This window comes from Dromaius novaehollandiae, chromosome 7, assembly GCF_036370855.1.
Source record: "Dromaius novaehollandiae isolate bDroNov1 chromosome 7, bDroNov1.hap1, whole genome shotgun sequence".
Lineage (NCBI taxonomy): Eukaryota > Metazoa > Chordata > Aves > Casuariiformes > Dromaiidae > Dromaius > Dromaius novaehollandiae.
This window is the reverse complement of record NC_088104.1, coordinates 40665901-40683040: the sequence shown is the minus strand read 5'-3', so window position 1 is coordinate 40683040 and position 17140 is coordinate 40665901. Positions and strand designations below refer to the sequence as shown.

Genomic DNA, 17140 nt, shown 5'->3' with positions numbered 1-17140 from the left:
CTGGGCAGCAGCAGACTCCTCTGACCTGCATTTAGTAGTAACTCGTTAGTAACTCAGTATTGCTTTTCGCTCTTTTCACTCTTGTGCAATCTGGAGGCCCATAGCCACCTTTAAAGCCAAAAAAGCAAAATCCTTCTTTCAAGCCTTCTAGCCAGCAGCAAGGGAGAATGAAAGCCAGGGAATCTTTACAAGGAGCTGGAGGATTCCCTATCTGGCTTGGATTCCCCACCGTTACGTGATGCTCTTAGTCACCAGTTCATATTTTTTCTCTGGATCTTGTTTGTAATCATCAGTTTGCCTGAACCCTCATCACTCTCCATGGACCATAGCTTACCTGTCTTCAGTCTCTTTCCTTCTCCATCTTTATGGAGCAGACAGAAAGCTTTCCTGAATTCAAATAAATAGGAGTTTGGAGAGGAAGGAGAAGGCAGAGCAAAAGTCTCCTGCAGTGGAGCCTTCCATAGCCTCCAGCATTTAGCATCTGCCAGTCTTGGAGTTACCTGGTTATCTAACACGTTCTCAGTTGTAACCTGTCCTTGCCCATGTTTCATAACAAGCTGCAGTAAATCTTTGGTGCAGAGAAAGGAGAGAGGGATCGGAGATGTCTGGCCTCCGCGATAAGAGCGTCTCCACTTTCCACAGTGTGCCCTGTTTAGAGGGATCCCCACTCCCCAAACGAGCCTCTTGCAGGAGACTGCCAAGTTAGGGGCTTGCTGCACAGTCTGTATCCAGATGTGTATGGCTGACCTTGGTGTCTGTTCCCTTTAAAAAAAGTACTGATCTCTGGTAAAGTGTCTTCTGCTCCCTTTTCTGTTACAGTCTTTTCTCTCCTTGGTGTGATAATCTCAGCCAGGTAACTGCTGACTTTGGTTCTTCCTTCCCCTTTTGGGCATCCTTCTTGGCTGCTGTTCTTCCTGCTATGAGTGCACATGGCTTTAATATGCGGTGGCTTTAGAGTAGTAACAGAAGTCACCTGGTTCGTAGGGGAGTTGGCCACCACTGTCCCTCTCCCTGTCCCTGTCCCTGTCCCTGAAGAGCGGCACGGCAGCCCCGATGCTCTCCTCCAGACGTCTCTTCCATAGGGACGCTGCACTCTGCCTTAGGGACCAGTGCGATGGGAGGCCTCGCCCGGCCCCTGGAGGTAGGTGAAGCACAGCAGCTTCCCAGCTCTCTCCCAGTTTTTGTGGTAAGGCTCACTCAGCCAGAGGATTGCAAAGGAGACCGCACGCAAATGGGGCAGCACTGATGGGTTTCCATGCTGATCCGACCAGATCCTCTGCCATCTCCTGCTGCACTGCCCTAGCTGTGCAGCTGGCATCAGCCTCCTCCTCCTCCTCCTCCTCTCCTCGGGCCTTGGCAAGGGGTACACTGAGGCCACAGGAGAGATGCTCCCCTCTATTTCTTTCCAGCACCCAGTTTCCCCAGGGAAAAACAGCTACAGAGTGAGTCCTGCTCAGGCCTTGCTGGCAGGGGCTGCAGACAGGCAATTCAGCTGACCGAGTGCTTCCCTGCAGTTTTGCGTTTTGCAACCTGAAGTCTTTTTTGGAAGGTCATACCTTAGCTAAATATGCATGAACTTTCATGGAGATGGAGAAACGTATATCCATAACAATGGTTCATCCACCCAGTTTACACCTCGGAAGCACAAGGTGTTAAATTTGAGTAACAAAATGGCTGCAGGGATATTTCTAATATAAGCAAATCAGCATATTTTTGATCACCAGAGAGGTGCTCAGCCAGGCAGCCAAAATGCATTTAAAATAAATTTGTGCCTTTTTTTTAAAGGTTTTTGCCCGAAGCAGAGATCTAGCTTAAACCATTTCAACCGAAAACTGCTCATGCTTGATAAAACTATATGCAAGTGGATATGCAAGTTTTTATGAAGAAAGATATTAGACAGTCACCATCATCCCCAACCTCCTGATCTTTTGTCAAGAAGTTTATAAAGGAAAGCTTGGCTGTAGTACCTCCTCTCCTTACTATGGGAGGATGCGTGTCTTTTTTTCTTTGAAGTTTGACACGTTGCTCAGTGTGGATGTGTTTCTGAAATGGTTTTTTGACGAGTAAGATATCTCCTTAAGTGGAGCTTTCTCAGGGAGGTTGGATTTCTTTCCTGAGGCACTAGGTTCTCTCTTCTAATTTGTCTCAAGCTTAGAACTTTTTTATCCTGACTTCTTCTCTTTCCCAGCTGGGAGATAAGGGGAAAACAATGAAATCCTTGAAATAAAATGGGAAACAAAGTAAACATACAGAATTGATTTTAAAAGTCAAAAAATTGACATTTTTGCAGTAAAAGCAACCCCTGAAAATAAAGGGTTCTCTGTTTTATTTTGATTTTCCTCCAAAAATCATTGATTCCTCCACTAAGGACACTAAGGATGTGTTGATTTTGACCGGCAGTAACAAGTATAAAAGCAGCTGCTGTGCTGGTGACATTGCAGCAGTTCAAGGTCCGCAGAGCACTGTAAGATGGATCCAGAAACCAGTATGAAAGTGAAGGTCTCTGCCTGGGTCCTTTGATGTACAGCCTCTAAACTTTGAGGTAAAATCTTTTAGCATGTGATGCAGAGGTAGTGTTAGAGGAGTGATAAATTTTGAGAGCAGGGTCATGGCACGTTGGTCTCTAGGATATCCAGGAGGTGCTGTGCTATTTGGGTTTACCAAAGCTTAGGGATCACCTCCCCTGTGACACCCAAGCTAGCCGTGACCAATCTAACGATGGTCCTGCACTCTCCTGCCCTTCTGCTTCCCGCGCTTCCTCTTTGTATCCTCCGCCTCTGGGAAAGGAAGCCTCAGCTTGGAGCAGGGAGCTCTCTGCACCTCTCCTGCCCTGCGGTCTCTCTCAGGGTGAGGGCACCGCCTGTCCTCCTTTGCATAAAGTCTGCCTTTCCAAAAATTAGACACAAGACTTCTGCAGGATATAGAGCTGTCAGCAGGTGTTACATGTCACTTGCCCGTACCCAACAAGAGGAACCTTGTAGCCCTCTCTAAGGCAAGTGATGCAGACAGCTCGCTGGTGAGACTTACACCATGATTGAGTTCTTTGAATGTGGATCCTCGTTAGGAAACATAACTGTCATGCATGTTTCTCCCCATTAGCTCAAACAGCTCATGTGACTTATCTCATTCATGTGACCTCTTATTATGTATCCATCATTCCATTTTTCTTTCCTATTAGAGTGAAATTGGACACAGCCCTCCTCCTGCCTACACCCCTATGTCAGGAGTAAGTATTTCGCATTCAACCTTCATCCTTAGGTTTTCCACCTTCCTTCTCTACATACATACTGTTTTCAACCCTGTTTTCCTACATATATGGCCCAAAAGCCAACAGTGAACAAAATGCATATGTAAGCAATCAAATAGTCAGGGACCTGTAAAGTCAGCCTGGATTCATCTGCAAGCTCTATGGACCCACACCCAAAATGACTGCCAGCTTTTCTTGAAAAAGCATTTAGGTAGCAGGTGTGGATGAGTCTGTCCATTTTTCCTTCCTATTTATAGGTTATGATGTCGAAATTTCCTTGCATGTCCTTGCTGACAAGCAAAATGGTAGGTCGACCCAAGCCATTTTGCTGAGGAACCTGTAAGAACACAGTTTGCTGGCCTAAAACATGCTTCTTAATGGACTTGCAAAGAGTTTGGGTGACCACGTGATTGTTGTTACAGGACCCCCTAAAAATAGGCCCACCAGCAATAAACAGAGATCAGAGGTGACGCTGGGGATAGAGGTGTGGGTAATGCAGCGTTGAGCAAATGTGGCGATGGAGCCACAGAAGGCGCAAACATGACTTGCTGTTGAATCTCCCGCCCCTTTGCAGCCTCCTTTCTCATGCTGTCCGTCCTTTTCCTCCAGAACCAGTTTGTGTACAGAGATGGCGGCTATGCTGCGGAGCAGGCAGTATCTCTGCCGTACAGAGCCCCCGGCTGCGTCATTCCAGAAGCCCCCGTTGCCCAGGGGGCCACAGCAGAGCTCTTTGATGACGCTTGCTGCAATGGCACGCTGCGAAAACAAGTGGCAACCCTGGCACAGGAGGACAGCAGCACCCAGAGGTACAGCGCGGATCCCACGGTGTTCATACCTGAGCGGGTCGTCCGGGGAGAGCTGGATGAGGACGGGTACATGACGCCGATGCGAGACAAACCTAAAACAGGTAAAAATTTGTCTTTTCGGAGACGATCCTCCTCTAGTCTGACTGCAGTCTCTCTTTTTTCCAACTCAGCAGCTTTTCACCAAAAATGGCTTTGTCAACTAACTCGGCAAGAGTGAAACATTCTGACTTGGTTGATATTTCTTTGCAATGGGATTCATTTTTCTTCACTTAATTTTCTTGTTTAAAAAGTCCAAATGTCTCCAAATGTCAAGTTTGTTTTTTTTCCCCTTTAAACTTAGTTTCTGGGAAGGAGCAAGAGAGAGGAGTGAGAAAACAAAAACCCAGCTTGTGCAAACACAAATATTTGGTAATTTTCAAGAAAAGGATCCTGCTTTGCCCAACCCTAGTCTTCACTTTACTTTGTTTATTGATTGTCCTTTTTTTTTGTTGTTTTAAATAGTATTGTGCTCAGTAAATGTCGTGTTGAACATGTCACAGAACTGATACACAAAGTTGGCATTTCATACCCACAAGAAGTCTAGGACTGAAAGCGCAAGATGTGCTTCAGAGAGAGCATCACCGCAAGGTGAAGTTTCCCTAGATATGTGCCAGCTTAGGGTGCTTCATTTCCCAGTTTCCTTCATTCCTTTTTCTTCTTTTTAAATAGCAACAGCAGTCATTCTGATGTAAGGAGATGTGTCATTAGTAATTTGCTTTCAAACCTTTGCTATAGCTTTAAAGAAAACAAATTAATGTAAATGTAAACGCCACATCGGTCTCACTGTGCTCGTGTGCATGTGTGTGTTCCACTTTTCAGATTCAGCAAAGAACTTGAGCACTAGTTTAATTTTAAACTCGTGCAAAATTTCTCTCTATTCAGCAGATTTCTTAAGCAAATGCTTAGTTTTAGCTGTGGGTTCAAAAGATTCTCGCTAAGCCTGACTTGAGCATTTGCATTTAGTGTTTTTGGCCCCTTCCTGGAGAAAACCAGAGTTGAGGGTCATGGTTTGCAATGTGACAGTGTTTTACAGGGAGCAAGACAGGACAGGATGCCCAGCAAGTCCATTGCCGCATGTCGCAGTAGCCTGTGTGTGACCACTGGAGGGACCTTAGTGAAGTGCACATTTGCCCTAGGACATGCCAGCCCCGAACAGCCAGTCTCTTTATGCTTCTTCCCCCCACCAGTGGCTCTCTTTTCTCCTTTCCACACAACCTCTATATGCCTTAAAACCTCTCTGCAATTCAGCTACAATTTTTTGTGGTGTTAATCCACAAAAAGTCATTTAAGGCAATTGTAACCTGCTCCAGCTGCTGGTTCGGTGCTAACTTAAGACTCTCATGTACCCTTCCCGGGGCTCATTTGAATCATTTTTTCATAATGCTTCGAGGCCCTTTGTCCTTCAGGGATGGAAGGTTTTTAATCAGGCAAATTGTTCTATTAGAAATGAAGCTGTCTTAGAAGTTAATCCTTGGGGATATTTTTTGTGCAGAGAGGCTTAACCAAGATTTCTGTAGAGTTTTCTGGATGGAAAGACTGTGGAGCAGGGGGTTTGACTGATATGTCCAAGGTTGCACAGAGAGTCAGCAGCAGAGAGAGAAGTAGCTCTGCATATTCAGCTCCCCAGATCATACTCTGAGAGAAGAGCCAGGATCAGGCAAGCTGCTGGGCTATGGCTTAGTGAGGGCTGCAGTTTAGTTTTCAGCTTTGCGTGTATTTTTGATGACTCACATCATCTCTTGGAGTCCCAGCTCTTCAGTTTAACCTTTACTGTTTGCTTAGGTTGTAAATTCTTCACTTTTACCAAGTGTGTGTTCAATATCGTTGGCATCTGACCTCATCTGGCAGTTCTAGGAATGGCTGAGGTGGAAGGAGGGACAAGTCAGCGTGCTGCTTGTGGTATAGCTGAGAATAACAGAAAAATGACACTTGCTGCGTGGAGGGGCTGCTCTCCCTGCTTGCTGATTTATTTCCTGTCTTTTCTTAGATTACCTGAACCCAGTGGAAGAGAACCCATTTGTCTCCCGAAGAAAGAATGGAGATCTCCAAGCTGTGGACAACCCAGAGTATCACAACGCTCCAAATGGGCAGCCCAAAGCAGAGGATGAGTACGTGAACGAGCCGTTGTACCTCAACACTTTTGCCAACACCCTGGAAAACGCCGAGTACCTGAAGAACAATTTGCCGGAGAAAGCCAAGAAGGCCTTTGACAACCCCGATTACTGGAATCACAGCCTGCCCCCACGAAGCACCCTCCAGCACCCGGACTACCTGCAAGAGTACAGCACAAAATACTTTTACAAACAGAACGGACGGATCCGGCCCATTGTGGCAGAGAATCCCGAATACCTCTCCGAGTTCTCCCTGAAGCCTGGCACTGTGCTGCCCCCGCCACCCTACAGACACCGAAACACAGTGGTGTAGTAACCGCGGTCTTACAGAAGCGGAAAGGCAACCCCTTCTAGCTGCCTCACTCCTTCTCTCTCTCCCCCTCCCTTTCTTTCTCCCATGAGCTTCCTCCTCTTGCCCGTTCGCTCATTTTTGATATTTCCAAGTGAAAGGATGTCTTGGAGTCATTTGCAGATTGGGTTGGGAACCTGGAAGGAAGGAAGGAAAGAGACTGAAAGAAGGAGAGTTCAACCTGGCCTTTCTCACTTGCCGCAGATCCGGAGGGTCCGACGATCCGAGGAGCCAGACGATACCAGTAAAGCCAGTGGCAGTGTTGCCTGCTGTCGAGCTAGTTCTCAGTGATCCGGCCCAGACGCTCTAGGGAAGGTCACGCGAATTCTGTTTCTTTCGGCAGGAACTGATGAGAGTCTGTTCAGCATTCCTGGAAATCTTGATGCAGTTTCCATTAGGGGGGAAAAAATGGACAATTTTTATATCATCTGGGATAGCATAATAATTGAGATTGAGAATCCAATTTCTTTCTCTAACACTTTCTACCCCAGCAACTGAAAATGGCTAACCTGGCTTTTCATAATCATTCAGATCTTCATCGTGGCCTTCCAAGAAATGATGATGTGACTCTAATATCTGGCTAACCCCTTATTCGGAGCCACACCATGATTTTGTGCCACTTTCTAACAACAGAGACTTCAGCTCAGAATGCTGGTGCATGACATGACCATTTTTGTACATGTGTCCATACGACAAATACTTTAAACACAAAAGTCCTTTCAGAAAAAAATTAACAAAAACACATCTCCAACATGCTCTTTTTGAAGCTAAAAGGCCAAGAAACCAGGATTTGTATGCAAAAAGCTTTGCTTTCATGTTTTATACCTACTGAATATAGATATATAAAAAGACCCAAACAAATTCTTCCCTCTTTTTCTTCTTTGTGATCATGAAAGTAGTTGGGGATGCTGTCAGGCAACACTGAGGACAAGATGGAGACTGGAGAGTTTACTGTGGTTCATGAAGTTTGCTGGTGTTCCGTGGGGTGGTGGTGGGAAGGGTCCTTTAAACTGGAAGAAAGACACTGGACTGGAGAAAACGCACATAGCGGTTCACTGGAAAGTTAGTTTGCACTTAAGCTCTGATTTTATTTGAACTGTTTTCTGGATTTTGAATGAAGCAATATGGAAGCGACCAGCAAAATACAAAATAATACTTTTAAATTTTAAAAAGTGAATTATATGTAAAGGATGACTGTGGAAATGCCAAAATGAAGCAAATCAAGTCTTTGGAACAGTGTCCACCAGTTCTGAGAGGCCAGTGCATTGACTACTTCAGAGAATACAGTGAGAGAGCAACCTGCTCTTACTGCTGCCACGTGAAGGACAGCAGAGCAAGCCCTGGAGGGGGTCGGAGGCGAAAAATGTCTTGCTCGGGCTTGCAGTACAATCCGGAATACTCTTCTTCTAAAAGGAGGATTACTTTGGCACAGAAGACAGTGCATACGAGGTTTTAGAAGTCAAAATGTGCATGACTCGCAGAGCTTTCAGTCAAAAATGTAAATAAGTATGAGTCAGTCTCCTTGCACTTAGTTTTGCTTTCATCAACCTCAGTTTTTATGTAGACACCCTCCCTTCCCTCCCTCCGCCCTCCTCCTGTTTGGAAATATCTTCTCGCCAGAGTTCTGGATGGTTTTAGCAACCTAAGGCAGATGGAGTTGGGAAGGAAGGAGTAAGGGCCAGCAATGCTGATGTCTTGCTCCTCGTGTGCAAAGACCCATATGTGAAAGAGCATTTGCGCACCTGGTACCCAGGGAAAATCTTAAGCATTAAGTATCTTTGAGGGTTTGTCTGTGTCTCTAGCTGTCAAGGCTTTTAAAGGGGAAGAAATAATACTCTTGTTGGATGGTAATCCTAGGCGATACAACAGTATTTCAGTTTATGCACTTTAGTACTATTAAAGTAAAGATCCTTTGGGTGACCTCGCCTGGCAACAAAACCAGCAGCAGCCAGTGGTCTGGAAGTCCTGCGTGGCATTCCTCCAAAATCCAACCACCTGAGCAGTTAGCCGCCTTCAGTCGTAAAGCAGCAGGGGAGGGAGTAAGAAACAACTTCTCGTCCTCAGCCTGCCCCTTTGAGCTGCTTTTCAGCGTCGCTACCGTGCAGCGTTTGGGAAAAGCCACTGGCGGCATCACCTCCCCGTCCCCCGTATTCCTGGGAGCACCACGCAGTGGTTACCCCAGTCTTGGTGTTTCAGGGCCAGCTAGACAAAAACATGAAAGGTCAGGAGGAGCCTCTTGATTTCCAACCTGGGCTGGTTGTCGTTAAACCCGGAGGCCCCGTCGCAGGAAGGTTTGCCAGGGTAATGCTCGCAGGGTGGGATTTGAGGCATGGGTGAAGGTCTGCAAGGTTGGGCCAGAATTGCCGAGTGTCCTGGGGGCAAAACCAGCGCAGCGTTGCAAATGTGTGTTTCAGTGCAGAAGCAGCTGCGGTGACGTCGGTGAGGGGAGAAAGGGCGGGATGGTTTGTCCTGAACAGATACTCCTGATGGGGGGGGAAAAACCCTGGTGCAGCTCGGGAGAGAGGGATGCACACCTCCAAAAATGGAGGCGATGGTACTAGGCTGTAGCTGCTAAGGGAGGGTGAAGGCCCGTGCATCTTCTCTGATCGTTAAGTAATACTGGCATTAAAAACAAGCCCGTTGAGTAAACAAAATAGAAATAATTGTGTTCTTTAACAGCTTAACTTTTTAATTCTTACAAAGCTTGAATTATTTATTCATTTTAATTGTTGACTGTGGGTATCATGTACTATATTCGGTAGCGTGGAAATGCAGAGATTCCTCGGAGTGAGGCAGCACGAAGGCTGTACCTGAAGTTGCGACACTTTGGGGCTCGGAAAAGCAGACGGGTTGGGCAGTGCCAAATGTATCTTGAATAGCCAAGGGTGAACAAAGAATTAATAAGCATAGTAATCTGTGGTGATGGAAAACTCAACATACTGCATCTGAACAAATGGGCATCATTTATTTTTATTTTTTTCTGAGTTTCTGGTTTGAGTTGCAATTGCTGAGAGCTTTTTTCTTTTGCCAAAAATAGCCCGTAGATTTCCTGCTGTGCCCACAGTTGACCATCGTGCAGCGTATTGACCTGAGCTGTGCCGAGCATCTGGCTGGCCTTTTCCTTTCCCCGCTGAGAACAGCAGTCTTCATGAACGACGACAAAAGAAGCCCGTAGATCTGTGCACTGTCTCTGAAAGTTTTCACCTGAACTACTTTGACATATTTTGGCCTCTTTGCCACAGAATGAGAGTGTATCCACAGTTTAAACCCCAAAAAACTAAGGGCAGAACAGTTTGGCTTCTTTAACCTGGTAGGCACAAATAACTGGCTAGCTTTAATTCACATATTAGCATTAGGGGTTGTAGCTACTATTTTGGTGAAAGGAAATCGGGCGCTGTGGCGAATGTGCAAGCATCGCAAGTCATGAGAGATGAAGGTCAGGTTTTTTTAATGAGCAATCGCAGGTGTCTGGGAAAGAAGCAGATCTTTTTCCCCACACAAACTGCATTTTGTCAGCACAAAGCAGCAGATAAAAGAGCATCAGCAGACGTGTTTTGTCCAGCCCTAGTTAATTCTCTGGTTCCACAGTTGTATCAGTAAACACTGCTGTCAGGTTTTATGGATTTTATATGCAGTCTGCTATTTGTAAATGTTTTCCTTTCCCTTATCATAGCATGATGATGGAAGAACAGTGAATAACTTTCCAAGAGCCGATTCCTGCGTCTTCACCAGCTCTTGTCCCAAGGCACAAATGAAAGAGAACAACAGCTGTTTTTTTTCCCTCATCTCTTTCAGGGATACTTAACTTAGATGTTACTTACCTACCTGTGGGTTATTTCAAACGATGTGGATGGATGCTGGATTTGATTCGTTTGCTATGACATATTGACTGAACCAGACTACTTTTATGTTGCCTTTTTCAACTCTTTCAATGCTCCTTTTTCCTACAAAATAGCTAGGATTTTTCTTTGGTCATTTGTTCAAATGTAGCAGAGTATTTACGGCTCGTTTTCCTGCCGGTCGTCTCTCATAGGTAGCAAACCAGGGGAATAACTGCAAGCGCGTAGCAGCAGTGGGAGCCACCATGCAGGGCTGTTTCAGGTACCCTGCACTCAGCCCAGAAATCTTTGGGTAAAGAAGTGTTGTTAACCCCGGTTTGTACCATTTCTTTGATGGAGAATGCATTTCATGGCAGAAAGAGTTGTATGCAATAAGCTTATTTCTCTGGATTAATGGGGAAACGCCTTTCCCGTCACGTCCCGCAGTGGGTAAGCCCAGAAGTTGAGCGCGAAGGGCAGTTGATGTCCATGTGCTATGGGGCACAGCAGCCTGCACACACACAGTTAATAGTCTTGCTGTCAGTGAGCCTAGAAATAGGGGTTTTTTGAGGATGGGCCTGTATGGGAAACTCAGATACTAAGAAAAAAATTGGACTTTTTTCCTGGTGGATCGTCTGGGTGGAGGTTTGGCATCATGGTGGCACCATAAAGGAATGAAGATGGGGCTTTTGCATGGCCCCTTCGCACTGCCCCACAGAGAAGGAGGCTTTAGCACCCGTCAGAGTTGGGCTGCCTTTCTTGTAATTCCCCAGCGTATCCAAAAGCCTTCAGAAGTATTAAAGTCAGTTAGGTGTTCACCTGCTTTGAAGGTGTTTTAGCTTGAGAAGAGTGGTGGAAATAGGCTTTAGCATGAATCAGCATCAGGCCTTTGGTTATCGGTGAGCTCTCTGGCTGTTAAAGAGCTCCTCAAAGTAGACAATATAACCTGGAGTTTCCCAAATACTGTTTTAAAGGTGGTTTTACCTGCGGTAACATGAAGCCTGTACACCCATTCGTTTCTAGATCCACCACTTGTCGTTGGACCTTAGACCTGTGTTACTGTCAACAGCTCCTCTGTTGTTATATGAAATCTTGGATTTGGGTTCAGATATTTTGGGGGACGCTAAAGCTATGGATGGGGAGGGCTTGGTTGTAGCATTCACGCTGCGTTGCATGCGAGGAGCCGTCGTAGTCTCGCGGTCGGCCTCTGTACAGCCCTGCTTTGCTTGGCAGCGTCTCTCTTTTTTTCCCCTGGCTTTTGATAAGCTTTATGCAGGTAGGAGAAGGTCATTGCTACAAATGGGGTTTTCAGGCTGGGATAAATAACAGAAATAAAGTTCCATGGTTAGAAGCACCAGTCTAAAATGTCCAAAAATCACTTGTGTCCATCTTTTGTTTTAAAGGACTAATTTAATTTTATCACTAAATCTTTCTGTGATCGCTAGGGCCCCATTCCTGTAGCGCTGTGGGCATCAGTACATTACTATGCTTGCGGGCTCATGGCTGTTGGTGAAATTATTCAAGGGAGGGCTTGCTTCACTCACACCGTGGTGGCAGCTGGACTCAGCCTGCAGGACGGGAAGGGAGCAAAGGTGCGGAGCATCCTTCAGGGATGTCTGTGGTGGGACGTGTTTCAGCTGCAGCCAAGCACATCTCCAAATCAGAGCCCGAATGCAAAGACGGTGCCCATCGTGCCCAAGACAGGCGCCAGTCAGGTCTGTGCCGGGAAGCCGGAATAGCGAAAGGGAGAATAGCGAAAGGGATGAAGGGGAACCCTAAGGACGTTATCCTGGTTGATTAGGAAACGAGGAGTCACAGCTGCCTAGCTTTTTTGGAGAGCTTTGTGGACCTTTGGTAGAGAGGGGTTTTGGGAGCTACTAAAGTGGTGTAATTATGTCCTAGTCCTCCCCTCCCTTCTCCTGAAAAAAGCCATGTAACCGTGCTCTAGACGTGAAGATAGGAAAGCAGTTTCATCGCGGATGAGACCACCAGGGCAACGGTGTCCGGGGAGCCCCTGCCCTCGGCGCGCTGGGCCGGAGGCGAGCAGGGCTTGCCAGGGCTCGTGGCCCGCGGCGCGGCTGCCGCCGTCCCCTGCCCGCCCCGCCAGCCCTCTTAGGGAGAAAACACTGTATTTGTCCATAGCACTCCGAAGACTGAACCCTTTTGGGATAACCACAGTAATAAACTGTGAATGGTATTTTATAAGTAAGTGTAGATATGTATGCCGTTCTTTTGAAGTAAGGTACTATGACATATGTAGCATAAACTGGTACTGCTGTTAAATGGGTCGATTATTAACTGAGCAGCTGTGTAAGGGGTAGCTAACTCTGAACGCGCCAAAGCCAGCGTGCCTCCGGCGGCGGGTGCCGCAGGCGTTGCCGGCACTCGTCCTCTAGTGGTGGGGTACGGCGCGAGGAAGACGCCGATCCGGGAAAACAGGAGTTGCAGTTTCTTTTTATTGCATTTTAATGTGGGAAATTGGTACACATTCAGTACATTGTTCATAACGGTTTTAATCTGCTTTTTTGCCCAGCTTTTGAAATTTTCCAAAAATTAGAATTTTCCTCAGCAGTAGCAGCCCTAGTGGAGGGGGGCAAAATCGGGGGGGAAAAAAAACCCAGTCTCCTTGCCAACCCCAAAATACCAATATCCAAAATATATTTTTTGACCTGATGGGTCGATCTGTGTGCATACTTAGCCTGATGAGGCTGATTCCCGCGCCCGGCGGATGGCGTGACTGCGGTCCTTCCAGCACCCCTCGAAGTCCCCGGATGAGACCCCGCCGCGGGGTGAGGCAGGAGTAGCCCAGCGTACCTCGCGACCTACCTTGAGAAGAAGAGCAGCAGGGACGTGTTGGGGAAGACGCTCGTTTCTGGCGACGTGATGCATTCAGAGTTAGCTGCCTTTCTGAAACAAAAATAAAAAAAAAACCACAAAAACTACTGTATGTTACTTTGAAAATGTGAATAGTATTTTTATAGCTTGTTAAAGACACAGCTAGTTGCATTTGTAAATAAGGATAATGTTGCTTTTATTTTCCTTGTGGACACCATTCTTTGGAACATAATTGTCCTTAGGGTTGATTTGTATATAGGTAATTTGCTTGTGATTCTGCGGCTCCTCGCCTTTCCGTTGCCCCCGCCCGGTTTCGGTTCGCGGTACCATTTCTGCAGTCTGTGTGACTCCGTGTATTAGCACTAGCGTGGTGTGTCCCCACGTCCTGCACTTGCTTACGCAGTAGGGTATGCCGATCGTGCGTGGCGTAGCGGTCCCTCAGCCTTTCCTTTCTCACATTTTAGCTATTGAGGATTATGCACTGTTAAAATACTTACTGACCTGGGTTAATGTTAGGTACATAATTTAGCATAATTTCCCTTCTTTTCATAGTTTTGGGGGTTTCTTTTTTTCCTCTTTTTTTCTTTTTCTTCCTTCCCTCCCTTTTGTCTTGTTTGGAGGCTGGGAAGAAACCTGTGGATCTTCTTCTCTTCGTGTGGTTACGTCCCCCGCCGTGTGCAGCCCCGAGTTCCTCCTCCCGCGCCCCGGGGTAGAGCTTTAGCTGTTCGTTAGGGCAAGCGACCCGTAGGCTGCGACCCACCGTGCATCAACCCGCGCTCATCCCCGCTGAACAATTTGAAAACGGTTCTGCCTTTTTGTTACATGAATCTGTCAGAAATATATTTTTAATTTAATATAAATGAAATTCAATAAAATACGAAACAAACGTGGCCGCCTCCGTGTGAGCTTCCTTGCCCGCGCGCTGGGCCCGGCCGGGCACCTCTCGCAGCCGGGGCTGCCGGCGTGAGAAGCAGAAAAGGGCGTTTGGCTCTGTGAGGCGCGTTTTAAAATACTCCCATCTCCCCAGATTGCAACCATTTGTTCTGCGAATGACTTCAACGTTTCGTACCCGGTCGGCTGCAAAGGTCTCCGCGGAGATGGATGCAGGGTTTTAGCCGCCGTGCCTGTGCATTTGGTGCCTCTCGGTTAGCTTTGCCTCCCGGTTCGAGGGGGGCGAGACCAGGGCAGCCGGCGCCATCGGGAACGCGCTCGTTCTACCAAGGTTATGGCAAAACGGAACAAATAAACTCCAGAGACGTGTGCGATACTGGAGGAACAAGCTGGTTGCTCAGTGCCCCCTTCCCCTTCACGCCTTCCCCAAGCGAGTCTCACTCACCCGGCCAGAAAAGCGAGGATTAATCAACCCGCCCTCTTCCAGTGAAACACCGCTAATTTAAAGGCCGCCGCTGCCGGTTCAGAGCAGCTCTGCAAAGGCTGCTGAATTCAGGTGTTCAAGCCGCTCCAGCAAAGCACAATTTAGCTTTTGCAAGCAATTTCATGCTGTACTAGTAGACACGATGTTATCGGCAGCACTCCCTCTCCCCCGAAACAGATGGTCAAACGCATATGAAATTATTCAAACATGAGGCCTCATTTCTGAAAAAGGTTGATCTTGCAATAAAAGGAAAATACCTATAGGGACAGTAAGAGCTAGTGGTCCATAAAAGTACCAGCAGCAGGCTTTAAAACCAGACCAGGCTGCTAGAGCAGAATGTTGATTACCGCGGTTTGCAACGGCAAAGCTGTTGGGTCTGCACCCCCGGCAGCACGTTTTGTCCTACCCGACCTCGGCGACTGGACGCTGAGCTTGGGGGGAGGTGTTGGGTTTTGCAAAATACCCAGGCAGCCCTGGCAGGGCAGCGCTGCCGCCGCCGAGGCCTGGCGCCTCGCGGGCACGAGAGGGGTCTCAGCGAGTTCGGCAGTCCTGGATCAGCCACCAAAATGCAGGCAAATGTCCTTAAAGCTGGCACGTGCTTTGCAAAACCTAACTGTAAAGCTACTGAAGAGGCCCAGTGAACAGCCTATTTACCACAAAAAGAAAAAAAAAGCCCCCATGCGTTGAAGAATACATCACGTAAAAACCATCAGCAGATAAAAATCAGCTTAGCTCCGCCGAAGTCAATGCCGCTCCTGCGGCTGGCTGAACATACGTTTCCTACGTCGGAGCTCAGATATTTTGGAAGTTGTTGCAGGAAGCTGGTGAAAGGCAAAACCCAGAAGCAGAGCGTGGCAAAAGAGCTGCCCCTTGGCTGCTCGCATCTGCCTGTACGACGCTGCTCCGCTTAATTTCTGTGCCGGGATGCTACAGCGCCCGTCGCATGGGTCTGCGCAGAGCATTCGCTCCAGCGGCGTAAGGAAATCAGCCCAGAAACAGCTCCGCTTTCCAGGCTTTGACCGCAGTTGCCGTGTCACATCCAGAGATGCTGCTCTGTTTTTTTGGCTGTTTTGGCTTTTGTGAGCCGGGCTGCCGGGGGGGGAGGGGGGGAAACTGCCCACGGCCCTGGAAAGGGGGAAGCAGGAGGGGTTGAGAGGGTGAAAAAGGGGTCCCAAAACGTGGCCTGGGGAGAGGCGGCTGGGAACAGCGCTGCTGGCAGGTCCAGGTGGGAATGGCACCGGGGGAAGCGGGACCGCTTCAGCTAGACCTGCACGGGCCACGCGGAAAGGCTAAAACAGAAGAATTTTGACTTACCCCTTAACGTCCGGCGCTGCTCCCCTGCTCGCTGCGGCGCAGGGAGAGGCGGGAGCTCCGGGCTCGGGAGCCGTCCGGGCACCTGGGCTGCGCCGGGCCGGACTCAGCACCTGGCTGTGCACCGGCCGCCCGACAGCTGCCCCGGCCCCGCTGCCGGGTTAGGGACGAGGGACAAGCGTGGTTCCCGCACGCGGCAAGACGCATCCCCTCCCGGGGCCTGGGATGTGTGTGTATACAGAGAAATGAGTTAATTTTTAAAAAGTGTGTATGTGCATATATATATATATATATATATATATATATATATATATAAAAAAATGTATATAATATATAGCATACATAGATTATACAAAATAGAAATAGTGCAGGGAGTAGGGGGTGAGGCTTCCTTACCTCCAGCCTTACGCTTAAAGCCGTGTCCCGCTGTCTGCTTCACGCAGCTTAAGGCCTACAAGACCTCCCGGCCGGCGGCGGGGAGCTGGTTCGGCTAGAGGTGGGCAGAGCTGCCGCCGCAGCCGCTACTGACATGGCACAAGCACATCAAATCTGGTATATGGTGTCAGCCAAAAATCTAATGTGCAATATAAAACTAATATAAAATAAGCGAAGAAATTCTAGGGGGAAAAAAATTAAAAACTGGCTTGTTCTGACATTTTTGTTTGTAGGGGAAATAATTATAGCAAGGAAGAGCCAGACTCTGTTCATTTAAGACCCCACCCCCAAAAGGGAGCGCAAAGTCAAACAAGGCGTTTTCAGCTCATTCTGTAGCTTTTGCAGTATTTGAGCAACATTTCTAAATATCTTTTTTTTTTCCCCAGTGGCCTTTTCAAAACTTAAGACTGTTCCTGAACTGGGCACCAGTTGATGGAACTGGAAAGGGGACGGAGCGGGCGGGAGGGGTTGCTTTTTCCTCTGCAGACATCCAATTCGTTTCACTTCAGGGCAATAAAGCAGAATATCGGGAAACACAAGCATCTTAAGAATGCGAAGTTCCTTCGTTTCACTCCCCAGAAGTTTAGCTCATTGCTACAAATCAACATAAAGGAAGTGTTTTAAAGCAAACCACTGCAAAATGATGAAAATGTTTAAAAAAAAAAAAAAAAACTTTTTTCCCCAACTTTTTTTGGTGATTTCGGGCTTTGAGACAAGCGTGGGCTCTGTGTCTGGCTGGATCAGGCGTTTTTCTTTCCTCTGCCCTTCTGCAGCCTCCCGGCGTTTCAGCCCGCGGCGCCGCAGCCCAGGCCCC

The 17140-nt window shown here is 47.6% G+C and overlaps 1 protein-coding gene across 4 annotated transcripts in view; it reads left to right on the top strand.

Moving 5' to 3' along the window:
• Positions 1–14092, top strand: part of ERBB4 (erb-b2 receptor tyrosine kinase 4) — a 574745-nt gene extending 560653 nt beyond the window's left edge. For 2 of the 4 annotated variants that reach the window (XM_064515340.1, XM_064515341.1), the window contains exons 26-28: positions 3179–3226; positions 3857–4154; positions 6080–14092. In XM_064515340.1, coding sequence (XP_064371410.1) covers positions 3179–3226; positions 3857–4154; positions 6080–6516 — 783 coding nt within the window. In that variant the 3' untranslated portion in view covers positions 6517–14092. The remainder of the gene's footprint in view (positions 1–3178; positions 3227–3856; positions 4155–6079) is intronic. The other 2 variants (XM_064515342.1, XM_064515343.1) reach the window with 1 other exon arrangement.
• Positions 14093–17140: the final 3048 nt, after the last annotated feature.